The sequence below is a fragment of the Salmo salar genome, chromosome 13 (genome assembly GCF_965601325.2).
Source record: "Salmo salar chromosome 13, fSalSal1, whole genome shotgun sequence".
NCBI classification, from domain to species: Eukaryota; Metazoa; Chordata; class Actinopteri; order Salmoniformes; family Salmonidae; genus Salmo; species Salmo salar.
The window spans coordinates 33,361,890-33,381,065 of NC_138303.1; the positions used below are offsets into that span (position 1 = coordinate 33,361,890).

At 41.5% G+C, this 19,176-nt stretch overlaps 1 protein-coding gene across 1 annotated transcript; it reads left to right on the forward strand.

Annotated features, from left to right (window-relative positions):
- Positions 1-16: 16 nt before the first annotated feature.
- On the forward strand, positions 17-14,034 carry LOC106566887 (leucine-rich repeat-containing protein 47). Its single transcript, XM_014135436.3, has 7 exons — positions 17-667; positions 986-1,465; positions 1,709-1,825; positions 2,420-2,535; positions 8,380-8,482; positions 11,966-12,055; positions 13,314-14,034. Exons 1-7 carry the CDS (start codon positions 104-106, stop codon positions 13,533-13,535), a joined length of 1,692 nt encoding a protein of 563 aa, XP_013990911.3. The 5' UTR covers positions 17-103; the 3' UTR covers positions 13,536-14,034.
- Positions 14,035-19,176: the final 5,142 nt, after the last annotated feature.

A 19,176-nucleotide genomic window follows, 5' to 3' on the forward strand; every position in this document is an offset into this window, starting at 1 on the left:
TTTCAATGCGTCTTCCATTTGGCATATAAACGTTTTAAAGAGTCTGTGCTCAAGTATTTCCGGGTGGCATGACTTCGCTTTCTTCCGGGTCTGGTATAGCATCATGGATGTTCAAGAGAATTGGCCAGAAATAGAGAAAGCCGCAAAAGAGAAGAGACGCGAACTGGTCCTGCAAGGTGCAGTTATCGATGAGAAGATATCCTCGAATGGAGGGCTGTGTTCCACTATCTATTCTCTCAAGCTCCTAAATTACCTAGAAATCATCCAATGCCCTAGTTTGACAGAAATTCATGGAGACATCAAAAATCTGACCACCCTTACAAGCTTGATTGTTTGTAGGAATAAGCTTTCCTCTATTCCAAAAACTATTGGAAATCTGAAGTTACTGAAAGTCCTCGACATTTCAGTCAACAACCTGAAAGCTTTGCCAGATGAGATAACCCAGCTAAGCGAGCTCAATACCCTCAACGTGAGCTGCAACAATATCGAGTCACTGCCAGATGGACTGTGTCATTGCACGAAGCTCTCCATCATCAACATCTCAAAAAATGGCATCACTCGGTTCCCTGATGACTTCTATCGCCTGGATCTCCTCAGTACTGTCATCGCCTCTGAGAATGACATTGTAGACCTGAGTGGAAATGTTCACATGCTTTCTGCTCTAAAGGTTTGTGAATAAAATAGATGGATCATATATTGTACTGCTACCTAAAATATGCATTATTGCAAGTTTTCTATTCCTTCTGCATTATTATGGTCATGATTGACAAGATACCTCTCAGTTCTACTCATCAACAATGTATTGAACGGACCTGAGACTGTCATGACATTTTCCTGGCACAAGGCCTTTCAGATTGTGAGACAACTGAGACCTGGATGAGGCCCTGTTTGGTTATTCATCTTAGTTGAATGTAGTAACATGCATGTAACACTGAATGTAATAACATAAACTACGACAACAAAAATATGAAATGTTCTTCTCCAGGTTTTGGACCTATCCAACAACAAGCTCAGTGACATCCCCTACGAGTTGAGCGACTGCTCCAAGCTGAAGGAGATCAACTTCAAGGGAAACAAACTAAAAGACAAGCGGCTGGAGAAGATGGTCAATGGTTGCCAGACCAAGTCCATCCTGGACTACCTTCGGGCCGGTGGCAGAGGGAAAGGCAAAGGCAGCAAGCAGGCCGATGGGGATAAGGCAGAAGGGGGCCGGAACACAGAGAAGACCCAGACCAAAAAGCAGCGCAAGCAGAAGAAGAAGAATGAGGAGGAGGAGGACGAGGATGAGGTGGATAAGTTGAACCGGCTGGTCGTGAAGGTGCTTCACATTTCTGACAACCCCGGGGCGTTCACTGTAAAGGTGGCCAACGAGCTGAAGGATGTGAGGCCATACTTGGTGTGCTGTGTGGTCAGAGGCATGAACTTCAGGTCCGGGAATGCGCTTAAGAGATTCCTGGCTGCTCAGGTAATGTTGTTTTGAGATGAGAACATGTTAATCTAGGAGCCAGTCTGTTTCTGCGTTAGCCAACTCTTACGTTGCTGTCTTTGACAGTCATATTTGGCAAGGTAACAATGTAGGCTAGAAGTTTCTTAATGCAGTATGGGACCCAGACTAAGAAAACGCTACAAAATGGACATAAGCTCTCGAGCCTCAATAGCCTCTTTTGTATTATTCACAACTCTTTCTCTCTTATCTGTTGTGTTTCAGACCAAACTTCACGATGACCTATGTGGTAAAAGGACAACTGCAACCATCGCAACTCATGACATGCAGCTACTCAAGGGACCTCTCATGTATGATGCCAGGCTTCCTCCCATATTAAAGGTATGATGCAACATTGCATTACATTTTTCTCATACCACGTTAGACAGCCACAAAAACTCAAGTTAACTCGCTTGAGCTATTTAGCTATGTATTTCAAACTCTTTGCATTTGATTGGTTTATGATGACATTTCTCAGGACCTTGTCCCATGTCTTTCTTCAAGTAGTTTATGCAGACAGTTGTATAAAGGTCTCTAAAGAAAGCTGATTTTCTATTGGACATGGTAACTCAGTTTTCTTGAGTAGAATCCAGTATTTTGAAGGACACTCAAATCAGCAATTGTGAGCCATCACATTATTCCATTCTTAATAATACATTATCCTTTTATCCATATGTTATGCCAATGCCAGGCAACGCACCACCTGTTAATAGTATTACCAGTCTTATTGAAGGACCTGCATATGTCTTCACAGCAACAGTTTGAACACAAAATAACATTGTTGCTAGTTGTTGTCTGTCACTCTTGGCAAATCATTGTTTTCAAAAACTGCATTCAGGTTTGTGTCAATGCATTTCAGTCCCATTCAAGGTCATTCAAACAAGCAAATACTATTTTGAAAGGAGTACAACTCTCTCATAAACTGTTGTTTACTAGATAGTCCCCCTGGGCCGTAAGGAGATGACTGCGGTGGAGCTGATGAGGCAGTTGCAGCTGGAGGCAGAGGACCAGAGGAAACAGAGGAAGAGGCAGAATGTTTCTGGCCTCCACAAGTGAGTATTAGCACCTGTCTTTAAAGGAAAGATTCACCCATTTTGAATGTTATATTGTTTTTGTGCATCTCTGAACAATGTTCTATTGATTCCCGGGGTCCTTTCATGTTTTCATGTGTTCTGAGCTATTGCCATTCAAGCAGGCAGAAATTTGGCAGGGATGATGTAGCATTGTGATAAAGCGTCTCTCACTACACTGGAAGTTAATAGGAATATGACTTTTAGATTGCGAAAACGTCTATCATACATGTCAGATTTCAATATTGGGCGACGTCATTACACAGGATGTTGTCTTCTCTCGAATGAGCCATTGATCATATTTTTGCGATATTCCTACCTCGAGAAATGTGTAATTTAACAGAGGTTTCACCACATTTGTCCTATTTGTCTGCCTCTTCAGTCCAAGGTGCATTGCATGGTGCCGTTGCGTGGCCGTTGCGAATGTCAGACTCCACTCTGCGAGGCACATCAATCTACAGGTTGAACATTTCGTATTTGGTATTTTATTTGGATCCCCATTAGCTGTTGCGAAAGCAGGAGCTACTCTTCATGGGGTGCATACAAAACTTGAAACATGACATAACATAGAACATTAAAGGGATACTTTGGGATTTTGTCAATGAGACCTTTACGTACTTCCCCAGTGCCAGATAAACTCTTGGATACCATTTTAATGTCTCTGTGTCCAGTATGAAGGAAGTTAAAGTTTTGCGAGACAATGCTAACTAGCATTAGTTAAAAAAAAATGGAAGTCTATGGTAGATACCCATACTGTACGCTAGCGCTAGTTAGCAACTTCCTTCAAACTCATTGGCAATATTCCGAAGTATCCCTTAAATAGAAAAGAACAGCTCAAAGACAGAACTAAATAAAAACATGGTGAGATTGTAGACTCCTAAATTGATAGCTGTAAAATCGCCTAAACAAACTGCACTAACTAGCTCCACTATTTATACAAAATTATGTGGAGTGTCGGCTGGAGAGACAAATATATTGATAAAGGTCACCTTGTCTGAGAGATTTACATGGTTATCAAAACGTCATGCCAGGGTAAGCCTACACGAAACACAATCCTTATTGTAAGTGTTTCTATAATCCTCTATGGGAAAAATGAATGGTGGAAAAACGATTGGAACCATTTCCCTGTTTGACCGCCAGGTTTTATGGGTATTATGGCACCTCCGCTGTGGGGCTCTATAGGGCTGTGGTGGTCATGAAATTTTGTCAGCCGGTTACTGTCATGCAAAAGTCTGCCGGTTTAACGGTAATTGATTGTTAATTAACATTAACACATTTAGCATCTCGAGGCCTCCACGCTGTATACAAACAGCTGATGCGCGTCTTTGGAACATCTACATTTAAAAAAGTATAATAAACCAATTGAATATACAACATCACAATAAATCCATTACTTACTTTAGGCAGGTCTAAAGAAACATGATACGAAGAAAATGTATTTCAGAAGAACAGAATATGAGTTGGCCTACTGTATGTTATCTGGCTATATGCCATGCCATGGGTGGTAGGCTTGTTAATTTAGCAGACAAAATATGCTTATAATACCGGTGCCATTATTTTATAGTAAGAAGAATATAATTGAACTTAGCTGAATAAAATACAAAGGATATGTTTCCTATCCCGGAGTGTGCATATGAAGTGGCTATGTTGAGTGTAAAAGTGATCATTTGAAACAGGTCCTGTATGCTAGATTTAGAGATTTGGCTAATTTAGTTGTGAATGATACAAACTAGAGGTCAACCGATTAATCGGCATGGCCTGGCTGATTAATTAGGGCCGATTTCAAGTTTTCATAACAATCGGTATATGGCATTTTTGGACGGCGATTACATTGCAATCCACGAGTAGACTGCATGGCAGGCTGACCACCTGTTACGCGAGTGCAGCAAGGAGCCAAGGTAAGTTGCTAGTTAGCATTAAACTTATCTTATAAAAAACAATCAATCTTAACATAATCACTAGTTAACTACACATGGTTGATGATATTACTAGGTTAACTAGCTTGTCCTGTGTTGCATATAATCAATGTGGTGCCTGTTAATTTGTCATCGAATCACAGCCTACTTCGCCAAACGGGTGATGATTTAACAAAAGCGCATTCGCGAAAAAAGCACTATCGTTGCACCCATGTACCTCAAATAAATTCAAAGCTTATTTGTCACGTGCGCTGAATACATTGAAATGCTTACTTACAGGCTCTAACCAATAGTGCAAAAAAGGTATTAGGTGAACAATAGGTAAGTAAAGAAATAAAACAACAGTAAAAGACAGGCTATATACATTAGCGAGGCTATAAAAGTAGCGAGGCTACATACAGACACCGGTTAGTCAGGCTGATTGAGGTAGTATGTACATGTAGATATGGTTAAAGTGACTATGCATATATGATGAACAGAGAGTAGCAGTAGCGTAAAAGAGGGGGTGGTGGGTGGGACACAATGCAGATAGCCCGGTTAGCCAATGTGCGGGAGCACTGATTGGTCGGCCCAATTGAGGTAGTATGTACATGAATGTATAGTTAAAGTGACTATGCATACATGATAAACAGAGAGTAGCAGCAGCGTAAAAAAGAGGGGTTGGGGGGGCACACAATGCAAATAGTCCGGGTAGCCATTTGATTACCTGTTCAGGAGTCTTATGGCTTGGGGTTAAAAACTGTTGAGAAGCCGTTTTGTCCTAGACTTATTTCACTGAAAGAATAAACGTTTTGTTTTCGAAATGATAGTTTCCGGATTTTACAATATTAATTACCTAAGGCTCGTATTTCTGTGTGTTTATTATATTATAATTAAGTCTATGATTTGATATTTGATAGAGCAGTCTGACTGAGCGGTGGTAGGCAGCAGCAGGCTTGTAAGCATTCATTCAAACAGCACTTTCCTGCGTTTGCCAGCAGCTCTTCGCAATGCTTGAAGCACAGCGCTGTTTATGACTTCAAGCCTATCAACTCCCGAGATTAGGCTGGTAATACTAAAGTGCCTATAAGAACATCCAATAGTCAAAAGGTAAATGAAATAAATGGTAGAGAGAAATAGTCCTATAATTCCTATAATAACTACAACCTAAAACTTCTTACCTGGGAATATTGAAGACTCATGTTAAAAGGAACCACCAGCTTTCATATGTTCTGTTCTGAGCAAGGAACTTAAACGTTAGCTTTTTTACATGGCACATATTGTACTTCTACTTTCTTCTCCAACACTGTGTTTTTGCATTATTTAAACCAAATTGAACATGTTTCATTATTTATTTGAGACTAAATGTATTTTATTTATGTATTATATTGAGTTAAAATAAAGTGTTCATTCAGTATTGTTGTAATTGTCATTATTACAAATATATATAAAAATCGGACGATTAATCGGTATCGGATTCTTTTGGTCCTCCAATAATCGGTATTGGCGTTGAAAAGTCATAATCAGTCGACCTCTAATACAAACCTTAGAATGTCTTAGAAATCAAAAGATATATGGGCTGCATGATGCGACTATAGGCTATTGATGATTTGAGAAGACCCAAAAAAAGCTTGCGCTCTGCTCCTTGCCTCAGGCTGCACACGCTGTTCTCTCATCAAGTCATATTTTCATCCTCAGACAATTATCAATTAGTCTAGTCTTTACTAATATGTATCGTTAGTTTTGATTTAGAATGGCCATTATCAAATGGGAAGGAACAGAGGCAGTGTAAAAAGATGTCATCCGTAGGCACTAGAAAGGCGAATGGACACGCTTTCCCGCTTGTTCGTTTTTCATTCATGCCGTGTAGGCTACTCCGTTTTTATAGCAGAGCATGTGCTTAATATGAGCAAATGATAAATAAATATAGTAGCATCTTTTTAGTGACTACCATCAAAACTCTGCTTTCACTTATTTCACTCCATCAACCACTGTTTGAGGAGCATGCAGCTTCTAGGAGATGGAAACGCACGGTGGTGAGATATTCTGTAGCTAAAAAGGTCATGTGTCAGCCTATTAATTATGAAAATATAAAACATGCCCTATTACTAGGCTATTTAAAATCATATACAAATTCACTATAATTGCAGGTTAACTCTAAGCCACCCTGCACAATCAATGAACCAACAGCATCACCTAGGCCTATACGTTCTCTCCCAGACTCATGGATAGAACGTTTGGAGCGTAGCATAAGTATGCATAATAATACAGTCCACACTCAAAGGTGATTATTTGTTGAATTTTGGAGTATAAGCTAGACCAATTATGTACCAAAGACATCTTTTTATGTTTTTCTGACGTGCGTAAGATGCGGCAGTCTATGTATTTCATAACTGCATAATCATTATTTTAATTCAGTTGTTTTTGGGCTTGGGCTCATATATAGGCCTATGCATATGCATAAGCTGTAATATGCATATGGGTGTTGAGTTAATCATCACCTTAGAAAAGCGATGTCATTTTTGTTGTTAGACTTTGAAACAACATCCACAACAACTCCGTTTCAACTTCTTTCTTCAAATTGATTGATCACAGTGAGGTGAGTTTTAAAAACACGATACTGTTTTGATGATAAGTGTTTGATGTGATTTTGGAATACATTTGCATTGCTGTGAGTGGTTAGAGGGACAATCGAGCGCTGAGGACCAGACCATTAGCGACCTGATGGTCATTAGCGAGTTGGGTACTACCAACGCATGTCCAGAGTGCATAAGAGCAGATTACCGTGCGGTCACGTGGAATTTTACAGCGGTCATGACTGCTGGTATGGAGGTAATACGGTCACCACAACAGCCCTACTTCCAAGGTGCACATTTGCAGACTTCCCATCATGGATTCACCAATGATGGAAACTCTATACAGCCAATGATTGTCAGGAAATATAAAAGTGCACCCTTCTGGAGAATGAGGGGCGGCAGGTAGCCTAGTGGTTAGAGCGTTGGACTAAAGGTTGCAAGATCGAATCCCTGAGTTGACAAGGTAAAAATCTGTCGTTCTGCCCCTGAACAAGGTAGTTAACGCACTGTTCCTAGGCCGTCATTGAAAATAAGAATTTGTTCTTAACTGATTTGCCTAGTTAAATAAAGGTTAAATAAATAAAAGCTGAAGTTGGCCTGATGCCAATTCCTTTTTCTTTTTATTAAAGCAAAACAAATTCACGAAAAGTGGCCTCTTTCAGTTGATGCCGGTCTTCTTAAATGTTATGCTCTTGTAATAAATTAATTTATATTATTTCATTTTCCATTTACAGTATGTTGGTGTGGTTTCCTACTCGCTAAACATTGTTTTTATCAAGCAATTCCTTAGTTTTGGTTAGATAAAGTAAATAAGATTAGATATGGTAAAAGGTAAGTTTGACTTACAGTAAGTAAACAACTTGTAAATAACATGCCACAGTATTTTGGGCGGTTTTAAAAAAGCTCAAACCACTGTCACTTTAATCTGGTTTCAATCTGCACCATGAGTATAGGTGTGGACCTTATACTAACAATATGCTGTTATGAAAGGATTATATTGGCTATTATAAACTAGGTGGTTTGAGCCCTGAATGCTGATTGGCTGAAAGCCGTGGTATATCAGACCGTATACCGTGGGTATGACAAAACATGTATTTCTACTGATCTAATTACATTGGTAACCAGTTTATAATAGCAATAAGGCACCTTGGGGGTTTGTGATATATGGCCAATATACCATGGCTAAGGGCTGTGTCCTAGCACTCCGCATTGCGTTGTGCGTAAGAACAGCCCTTAGCCGTGGTATACTGGCCATATACCACACCCCCTCGGGGCCTTATTGCTTAATTGTTGGCATGAGGATAATTATTCAACTTTTCTCAGCTTAAGTTACCTGGCTTTTTTATTTTACTCAGATACCTGCAGCTTCTTGATGGAAAAGAACTCTACCCATGTCTGGTGGATGCAGAGGATCATGTGATCTCATTTCCACCAATCACCAACAGCGAGAAAACCAAGGTAAAGTGTGTGTGCGAGTGAGCATATTGCCCGCGGGAAGTATGGGTGCTGAGGGTCCTGCAGCACTCCCAGATTTTTTATTTTAATTTATATATTTAAAAAATATACAGTACCAGTCAAAAGTTTGGACACACCTTCTCATTCCAGAGTTTTTCTTTATTTTTACTATTCTCTACATTGTAGAATAATAGTGAAGACATCAAACCTATGAAATAACACATATGGAATCATGTAGTAACCAAAAAAGGGTTAACCTCTCTGGGGCAGGCGGGACGAATTCGTCCCACCTACGTAACAGCCAGTTGAATCCTGTGGCGCGATTTTCAAAACCTTTGAAATGCTATTACTTCAATTTCTCAAACATATGACTATTTTACAGCTATTTAAAGACAAGACTCTCGTTAATCTAACCACACTGTCCGATTTCAAAAAGGCTTTACAACGAAAGCAAAACATTAGATTATGTCAGCAGAGTACCAAGCCAGAAATAATCAGACACCCATTTTTCAAGCTAGCATATAATGTCACAAAAACCCAGAAGACAGCTAAATGCAGCACTAACCTTTGATGATCTTCATCAGATGACAACCCTAGGACATTATGTTATACAATACATGCATGTTTTGTTCAATCAAGTTCATATTTATATCAAAAACCAGCTTTTTACATTAGCATGTGACGTTCAGAACTAGCATACCCCCCGCAAACTTCCGGCGAATTCACTAACAATTTACTAAATTACTCACGATAAACGTTCACAAAAAGCATAACAATTATTTTAAGAATTATAGATACAGAACTCCTCTATGCACTCGATATGTCCGATTTTAAAATAGCTTTTTGGTGAAAGCACATTTTGCAATATTCTAAGTACATAGCCCAGCCATCACGGGCTAGCTATTTAGACACCCGGCAAGTTTAGCACTCACCAATATCAGATTTACTATTATAAAAGTTTGATTACCTTTTGTTGTCTTCGTCAGAATGCACTCCCAGGACTGCTACTTCAATAACAAATGTTGGTTTGGTCCAAAATAATCCATCGTTATATCCGAATAGCGGCGTTTTGTTCGTGCGTCCCAGACACTATCCGAAATGGTAAATCAGGGTCGTGCGCATGGCGCAATTCGTGACAAAAAAAAATCTAAATATTCCATTACCGTACTTCGAAGCATGTCAACCGCTGTTTAAAATCCATTTTTATGCTATTTTTCTCGTAAAAAAGCGATAATATTCCGACCGGGAATGTCCATTTAGCTAAACAGAGGAAAGAAAACAAAGCTTTCGGTCAACGCGGGCACGAGCCTGAGTCTCACAGTACTGTAACCAGCCACTACCCAAACGCGCTACTTTGTTTCAGCCAGAGCCTGCAAAGCCACGATTCAGCGTTTTGCCGCCTTCTGAGAGCCTATGGCAGCCGTAGGAAGTGTCACGGGACAGCTAAGATCCTCACTCTTCAATAAACAGAGACAAGAAGAACGACACCTTGTCAGACAGGCCACTTCCTGCATGAAATCTTCTCAGGTTTTTGCCTGCCATATGAGTTCTGTTATACTCACAGACACCATTCAAACAGTTTTAGAAACTTTACGGTGTTTTCTATCCAAAGCCAATAATTATATGCATATTCTAGTTACTGGGCAGGAGTAGTAACCAGATTAAATCGGGTACGTTTTTTATCCAGCCGTGTCAATACTGCCCCCTAGCCCTAACAGGTTAAACAAATCAAAATATATTTTATATTTGAGATTCTTCAAAGTAGCCCCCCTTTGCCTTGATGACAGCTTTGCACACGCTTGGCATTCTCTCAACCAGATTCACCTGGAATGAAAACAAATGATAGTCCCACTAAGCGCAAACCAGATGGGATGGTGTATTGCTGCAGAATGCTGTGGTAGCCATGCTGGTTAAGTGTGCCTTGAAATCTGAATAAATCACTGACAGTCACCAGCAAAGCACCCCCACACATCACACCTCCTCCATGCTTCACAGTGGGAACTACACATGCGGAGATCAGCTGTTCACCTACTCTGCGTCTCACAAAGACACAGTGGTTGGAACCAAAAATCTCAAATTTGGACTCATCAGATCAAAGGACAGATTTCCACTGGTCTAATGTCCATTGCTCGTGTTTCTTGGCTCTTCTTTTTATTGGTGTTTGTTGGTAGTGGATTCTTTGCAGCAATTCGACCATGAGGGCCTGATTCACGTAGTCTCCTCTGAACAGTTGATGTTGAGATGTGTCTGTTACATGAACTCTGTGAAGCATTTATTTGGGCTGCAATTTCTGAGGCTGGTAACTCTAATGAACTTATCCTCTGAAGCAGAGGAACCTCTGCGTCTTCCCTTCTTGTGGCGGTCCTCATGCGAGCCAGTTTCATACTAGCGCTTGATGGTTTTTGCGACTGCACTTGAATAAACGTTCAAGGTTCTTGAAATGTTCCGTATTGACTGACCTTCATGTCTTAGAGCTATGGTGGACTGTCGTTTCTCTTTTCTTATTTGAGCTGTTCTTGCTATAATATGGACTTGGTCTTTTACCAAATAGGGCTATCATCTGTATCCCAAATCCTACCTTGTCACAATACAACTGATTGGTTCAAATGCATTAAGAAGGAAAGAAATTCCACAAATTGACTTTTAACAAGGCACACCTTTTAATTGAAATGCATTCCAGGTGACTACCTCATGAAACTGGTTGACAGAATGCCAAGAGTGTGCAAAGCTGTCATCAAGGCAAAGGGTGGTGTTGCATAATCGTACTGAAGGTAGTTAAGGAGTCAAGCAAGCGCAGGAGAGCAGAGATGTCAATGTAGCGTCTTTAATAGGCAAGTCCCAAAACGGTACAGGTACAAGGTCCATAAACGCCCAAGACAATGGAACACACAGTACTCACGGAAGGAGGAAAACAACGCTCCTACTATACTAAACAACCGGTACACACGTGAAATAAACTGAGGAAAAAACCTCCACGAGCAACAAGAAAATAACTCTGCACAAACCTAAGTGGGGAAACAGGGGTAAATATACACACAGAAATTAAAGCAAATGAAAACCAGGTGTGACTGAACCAAAGACAAAAACAACAGAAAAGGAAAAATGGATCGGTGATGGCTAGTAGGCCGGCGACGCCGAGCACCGCCCGAACAAGGAGAGGAACCACCTTCGGTGGAAGTCGTGACAGGTGGCTGGCTACTTTGAAGAATATATTTTGATTTGTTTACTACATGATTTTGGTTACTACATGACTCCATATGTGTTATTTCATAGTTTTGATGTCTTCACTATTATACAATGTAGAAAATAGTAAAAATTAAGAAAAACCCTTGAATTAGTAGGTGTGTCCAAACTTTTGACTGATACTGTACGTGTTCAAATATTTGTACATATTTAATCGATTTTATAATAAAAAATAGTTAGCTGCTTTAGCTGTAGACAATATTACATACAATTGATGTACTGTACCTTTGTCCCGTATTCTAGATCAGGAAGACGACTAAGGAGCTGTTCTTAGAAGTTACCAGTTCTACCAGCCTGCAGATCTGTAAAGACGTGATGGATGCCCTCATAGTGGTAAGCTCATCTCTTCCCCTGTATACAAAGAGACATACAGTAGGGCTGAATCCTATATTGCAATGCACATACATAACACAAACTGCCTTTGATTGCATGAATTAAACAACATTTGCACATAAATGCATCGGTCAGACACACACAGTGGCGATTGGTGAGAGCAGAAAAGTCTCATCAAGTGTCTTGCTCAGTCTCAGGGTGTCATGCTGTTTTGACATCTGTACCCTGGCCCCACTGGCTCCCAATGGAATCAGTGACCTCATTGGCCTGGCATGACTGGCCCGGCGGTGTACGATGTCACCACCTAAACATACTGCTCAAAATGCAGCTTCAACCCTAGAGCTGCCTGCGTGCCTCGCACCCACCGGTACACACAGCAGCAGATGCGTTTCAATGACAGCCTTGTTGAAACAAAGCAGCCGATAAGGGTTTAATCCACACTATGAATCCTATTCTAGAATATCCATTGTGGGAGGGTACATTTTCGATTTGGTGTGGTGATGAAAGGCATGAAGGTCAGTTTGGGGCTGATTTTGAGAATTTAGTGAATGTGTTGAATCATTCATTTCCTGAAATGACTAACTGAAATGTAACTGAAATTAGCTGAACTTGAATTGACTGGTAGAGAGGGCATTTGGAGGAGAACGACGTGAAAGGTAAAACTTTGCGCTGTTGAGATGCGACTTCCTGCTCTGGGAGTGCTTGTCCTGTATTTCCACAATCTCACTGACAGATCATATATATATCCCCCTGAATATTTTACCGTGTCAACAAACATAAGTTGAGCAGGGCAAGTCTGTGAGAAGTTTAGAAAACCTTCAACCCAATTTGCCACCATACACATTTCATTGTGTGTAAATAGAAAAACTAAATTGATGATACAGTATGTATAACCTCAGTCTTTACATTACATTTAATTTCTTATAAAATTAGGGTAATGTAAAGAATTTGAGGTTATACATATTATCTATTTTGTTTTTCAATTGAATGTGTACAGATTTCAATCCCGCCTTTAAATCTCAATTCAACAACCATTCTCTATGGCAGGGTATTCAGTTCTGACCCTGGAGCCTGCTGGTTTGGTGTTCTACCTGATAATTAATTGCACACACCTGGTGTCCCAGGTCTGCATCGAGGTCCAGAATTGAATATGAGGGCTCTAGGAGTTCCTTTCCACATAGTTCCTTCCTTAAATAGACCTTAACCACATTGTCCCAATGGTCAGCAATTAACACATCTGTCTCTGTTCCGTTGTCAGAAAATGGCGGAGCTGAACAAGTTCACGTTGGAGCACAGAGAGGAGGCTGGGTCAGAGGGGGAGTCAGACGTACCCCCAGACCCCGCCTCAGATGGTACCACCTCAGGAGAGCTGATCATCCAGCAGGTTCGCACCGTGGACCCTGACGGGAACCTCAAGGTCGTCTACCCATCCAAAACGGACCTCTCCACGGATGTCGGCAACCTGAACGTCATCTGGTAGTTGTGCCACAGTTGCGCCTTTTTTGATTTATAAAATTACAGTCTCAAACAGTTAAAATTACAGTACTGTATATGAGATGCCAGTGTTCAATGTGTTGGGTTTGCCAGGTTCTCTTTTGTAGCAATATCTATTACAGCCACTAATTTCTCAAACAAGGAAATAGTGTATTATAGCCTTGCTTAATGTTCTTTATTATTATTTGCTGCTTCTGCTGTTTTAAGGTATAAAATAATTAAACTACCAACTTTTTATACTTTTATATTGTTTCACACTAAAGGCAACTTGTTTGTTTAAGATTATTATTATTTTTGACATGCACAATAACGGTATAAGCCTGTAGCAAGCTTTTGGTCTGTAGAGTGGAGACAAAATTAATGACCATTGAAACAAGTGTAAAACCTTTTTTCCATTCCTCTCTTTAATTAATTAAGGGCAGGGAATGTGTATAATGTGTAATATTTAAAAGATCTCTCAAATAAATTGAACTTTGAAAGCAGAAGTGGTTATGCATTTCTTTATTGGACATGTTGACTGCCAGTGCTTTGTTCTACGTAGACACGTGTTTGGCCTCAATAACACAGGAAACCCCTGAAAGTTGGTTTCATAAATGCCTCCATGGTCAGTTACTGTGCATGCATTGTGCACGGCCATTTGACTGAATTGTAAAACAGCTTGGGAATTTACAGGTTAACTAGAAAAGCAGGGTGGTACTGTTACATATCAAATTGTATTTGTCACAATACAACAGGTATGACCTTACAGTGAAATGCTTACAAGCCCTTAACCAACAAGGCCCTTATAAAAATAAGTGTTAAGTAAACAATAGATAAGTAAAAAATAAAGTAACAAATAATTAAAGAGCAACAGTAAAATAACAATAGCGAGACTATATAGGGGGTACCGGTACAGAGTCAATGTGGTTAGACGAGGCAATTGAGTTATGTACATGTACAGTAGGTAGAGTTAAAGTGACTATGCATAGATAATAAACAGAGTAGCAGCAGTGTTAGAGGGGGGAGGGGGTGCAAATAGTCTGAGTAGCCATTTGATTAGCTGTTCAGGAGTCTTATTTTATTTTTAATTTATTTATTTCACCTTTATTTAACCAGGTAGGCTAGTTGAGAAGTTCTCATTTGCAACTGCGACCTGGCCAAGATAAAGCAAAGCAGTTCGACACATACAACAACACGGAGTCACACATGGCATAAACAAACATACAGTCAATAATACAGTAGAAAAAGTCTATATACAGTGTGTGCAAATGAGGTAGGATAAGGGAGGTAAGGCAATAAATAGGCCATGGTGGCGAAGTAATTACAATAGAGCAATTAAACACTGGAATAGTAGATGTGCAGAAGATGAATGTGCAAGTAGAGATACTGGGGTGCAAAGGAGCAAGATAAATAAATAAATACAGTATGGGGATGAGGTAGATTGGATGGGCTATTTATAGATGGGCTATGTACAGGTGATCTGTGAACTGCTCTGCAGCTGGTGCTTAAAGCTAGTGAGGGAGATATGAGTATCCAGCTTCAGTGATTTTTGCAGTTCATTCCAGTCATTGGCAGCAGAGAACTGGAAGGAAAGGCGGCCAAAGGAAGAAATGCCTTTGGGGGTGACCAGTGAGATATACCTGCTGGAGCGCGTGCTACGGGTGGGTGCTGCTATGGTGACCAGTGAGCTGAGATAAGGCGGGGCTTTACCTAGTAGAGACTTGTAGATGACCTGGAGCCAGTGGTTTTGGCGGCGAGTATGAAGCGAGGGCCAGCCAACGAGAGCGTACAGGTCGCAGTGGTGGGTAGTATATGGGGCTTTGGTGACAAAACGGATGGCACTGTGATAGACTGCATCCAATTTGTTGAGTAGAGTATTGCAGGCTATTTTGTAAATTACATCGCCAAAGTTGAGGATCGGTAGGATGGTCAGTTTTACGAGGGTATGTTTGGCAGCATGAGTGAAGGATGTTTTGTTGCGAAATAGGAAGTCGATTCTAGATTTAAATTTGGATTGGAGATGCTTAATGTGAGTCTGGAAGGAGAGCTTACAGTCTAACCAGACACTTAGGTATTTGTAGTTGTCCACATATTCTAAGTCAGAACCATCCAGAGTAGTGATGCTGGACGGGCGGGCAGGTGAGGGCAGCGATCGGTTGAAGAGCATGCATTTAGTTTTACTTGCATTTAAGAGCAGTTGGAGGCCACGGAAGGAGTGTTGTATGGCATTGAAGCTTGTCTGGAGATTAGTTAACACAGTGTCCAAAGAAGGGCCAGAGGTATACAGAATGGTGTCTTCTGCGTAGAGGTGGATCAGAGACTCACCAGCAGCAAGAGCGACATCATTGATGTATACAGAGAAGAGAGTCAGCCCGAGAATTGAACCCTGTGGCACCCCCATAGAGACTACCAGAGGTCCGGACAACAGGCCCCTTGATTTGACACACTGAACTCTATGAGAGAAGTAGTTGGTAAATCAAGCAAGGCAATCATTTGAGAAACCAAGGCTGTTGAGTCTGCCAATAAGAATGTTGTGATTGACAGAGTCGAAAGCCTTGGCCAGGTCGATGAAGACGACTGCACAGTAATGTCTCTTATCAATGGAGGTTACGATATCGTTTAGGACCTTGAGCGTGGCTGATGTGCACCCATGACCAGCTCTGAAACCAGATTGCATAGTGGAGATGTAATGCTTTCGTTAGGAGAAGTATCGGAGTCAGGCGCAGGACACAGGGATGACTGCAAACAAAACGTGTTTACTCAAAACCATAATAAAACCTCTTCCACAGCAATCATACAGGGTTGGGAGAAACACCTCCAACAATACAAAACAGGAAACAATCACAGACAAGACAAACAGGGAAGCCAGAGGGTTAAATAATGAACATAATCAGGGAATCATAAACAGGTGTGTATAATTAAGACAAAAGCAAACGAACAGGGAAACATAGATCAGTGGTAACTAGTAAGCCGGTGACGTTGACCGCCGAGCGCCACCCGAACAAGGAGAGGGGCCGACTTCGGCGGAAGTCGTGACAGGAGAAGGTACGGTGGGATTCGAAATGGTCGGTAATCTGTTTGTTAATTTGGCTTTCGAAGAACTTAGAAAGGCAGGGTAGGATAGATATAGGTCTATAGCAATTTGGGTTTGAAGAGGGGGATGACCTCAGCAGCTTTCCAATCTTTGGGAATCTCAGATGATACGAAAGAGGTTGAACAGGCTAGTAATAGGTGTTGCAACAATTTCGGCAGATAATTTTAGAGAGGGTCCAGATTGTCTAGCCCGGCTGATTTGTAGGGGTCCAGATTTTGCAGCTCTTTCAGAACATCAGCTATCTGGATTTGGGTGAAGGAGAAATGGGGGAGGCTTGGGCAAGTTGCTGTGGGGGGTGCAGGACTGTTGAATGGGGTAGGGGTAGCCAGGTGGAAAGCATGGCCAGCCGTAGAAATATGCTTATTGAAATTCTCAATTATAGTGGATTTATCGGTGGTGACAGTGCTTCCTAACCTCAGTGCAGTGGGCAGCTGGGAGGAGGTGCTCTTATTCTCCATGGACTTTACAGTGTCCCATAACTTTTTTGAGTTAGTGCTACAGGATGAACATTTCTGCTTGAAAAGCTAGCCTTAGCTTTCCTAACTGCCTGTGTATATTGGTTCCTAACTTCCCTGAAAAGTTGCATATCACAGGGGCTATTCGATGCTAATGCAGAACGCCGCAGGATGTTTTTGTGCTGGTCAAGGGCAGTCAGGTCTGGAGAGAACCAAGGGCTATATCTGTTCCTGGTTCTACATTTTTTGAAAGGGGCATGCTTATTTAAGATGGTGAGGGAGACGCTTTTAAAGAACAACCAGGCATCCTCTACTGACAGATGAGGTCAATATCCTTCCAGGATACCCTGTGGCTCAGTTGGTAGAGCATGGTGTTTGCAATGCCAGGGTTGGGGGTTTGATTCCCACAGGGGGCCAGTACAAAAAAAAAAAAAGACATGCATGAAATGAAATGTATGCATTCACTACTGTAAGTCGCTCTGGATAAGAGCGTCTGCTAAATGACTAAAATGTAAAATGTAACTAAGGTGGCTGGAGTCTGAGTCTTTTAAGGACTTCCTCTGACACCGGCTGGTGTATAGATCCTGGATGGCAGTGATGTACTGGGCCGTATACACCATCTTTTGTAGTTGGAGGCAAAGCACTTGCCATACCAGGCAGTGATGCAACCAGTCAGGATGCGCTTGATGGTGCAGCTGTAGAACCTTTTGAGGATCTGAGGACCCATGCCAAATCTTTTCAGTCTCCTGAGGGGAATAGGCTTTGTCGTGCCCTCTTCACGACTGTCTTAGTGTGTTTTGACCATGATAGTTTGTTGGTGATGTGGACACCAAGGAACTGGAAGCTTTCAACCTGCTCCATTACAGCCCCATCGATGAGAATGGGGGCGTGCTCAGTCCTTGTTTATCTGTCGGCCCCAGCCTCGAACTCAGGTCTTGTGTGTACCTAACTGACCCTCTCTGCCCATTCATCGCCATTTACCCGTTGTTGTCTTAGGTCCCCGATCAACACCCGTGATTGCTTTATGCCTCTCTCTAATGTCAATGTGCCTTGTCTACTCCTGTCTCGGTTAGTACTTATTGTTTTATTTCACTGTAGAGCCCCCAGTCCCGCTCAACATGCCTTAGCTCTTTTGTCCCACCCCCCACACATGCGGAGACCTCACCTGGCTTAACTGGTGCCTCCAGAGATGCAATCTCTCTCATCGTCACTCAATGCATAGGTTTACCTCCACTGTGCACACATCCTACCATACCCTTGTCTGTACATTATGCCCTGAATCTATCCTACCATGCCCGGAAATCTGCTCCTTTTATTCTCTGTTCCCAGCGCACTAGACGACCAGTTCTGATAACCTTTAGCCGTACGCTTATCCTACTCCTCCCCTGTTCCTCAGGTGATGTAGAGGTTAACCCAGGCCCTGTAGCCACCAGTAAAACACCTATTCCCCAGTTGCTCTCATTTGTTGACTTCTGTAACCGTAAAAGCCTTGGTTTCATGCATGTTAACATCAGAAGCCTCCTCCCTAAGTTTGTTTTATTCACTGCTTTAGCACACTCCGCCAACCCTGATGTCTTAGCCGTGTCTGAATCCTGGCTTAGGAAGGCCACCAAAAATTCTGAAATTTCTATCCCAACTGCAACATTTTCCGTCAAGATAGAACTGCCAAAGGGGGCGGAGTTGCATTCCACTGCAGAGATTGCCTGCAGAGTTCTGTCATACTATCCAGGTCTGTACCCAAACATTTCGAGCTTCTACTTTTAAAAATCCACCTTTCCAGAAATAAGTCTCTCACTGTTGCCGGTTGTTATAGACCCCTAAGCCCCCAGCTGTGCCCTGGACACCATATGTGAATTGACTGCCCCCCACTTATCTTTAGAGTTTGTGCTGTTAGGTGACCTAAACTGGGATATGTTTAACACCCCGGCCATCCTACAATCTAAGCTACATTATAAAGATATTTCTCTTTGCAGACTTGGCAGATTTTAAGTGAGAAAAGGCTGAAACTAAACATATTAAAGTGTATTTTTGTAAATATGAGGTTTGATATTTGCAGATGATTACACCTCAATACTGAAATCAATTGTACATCTACCTGA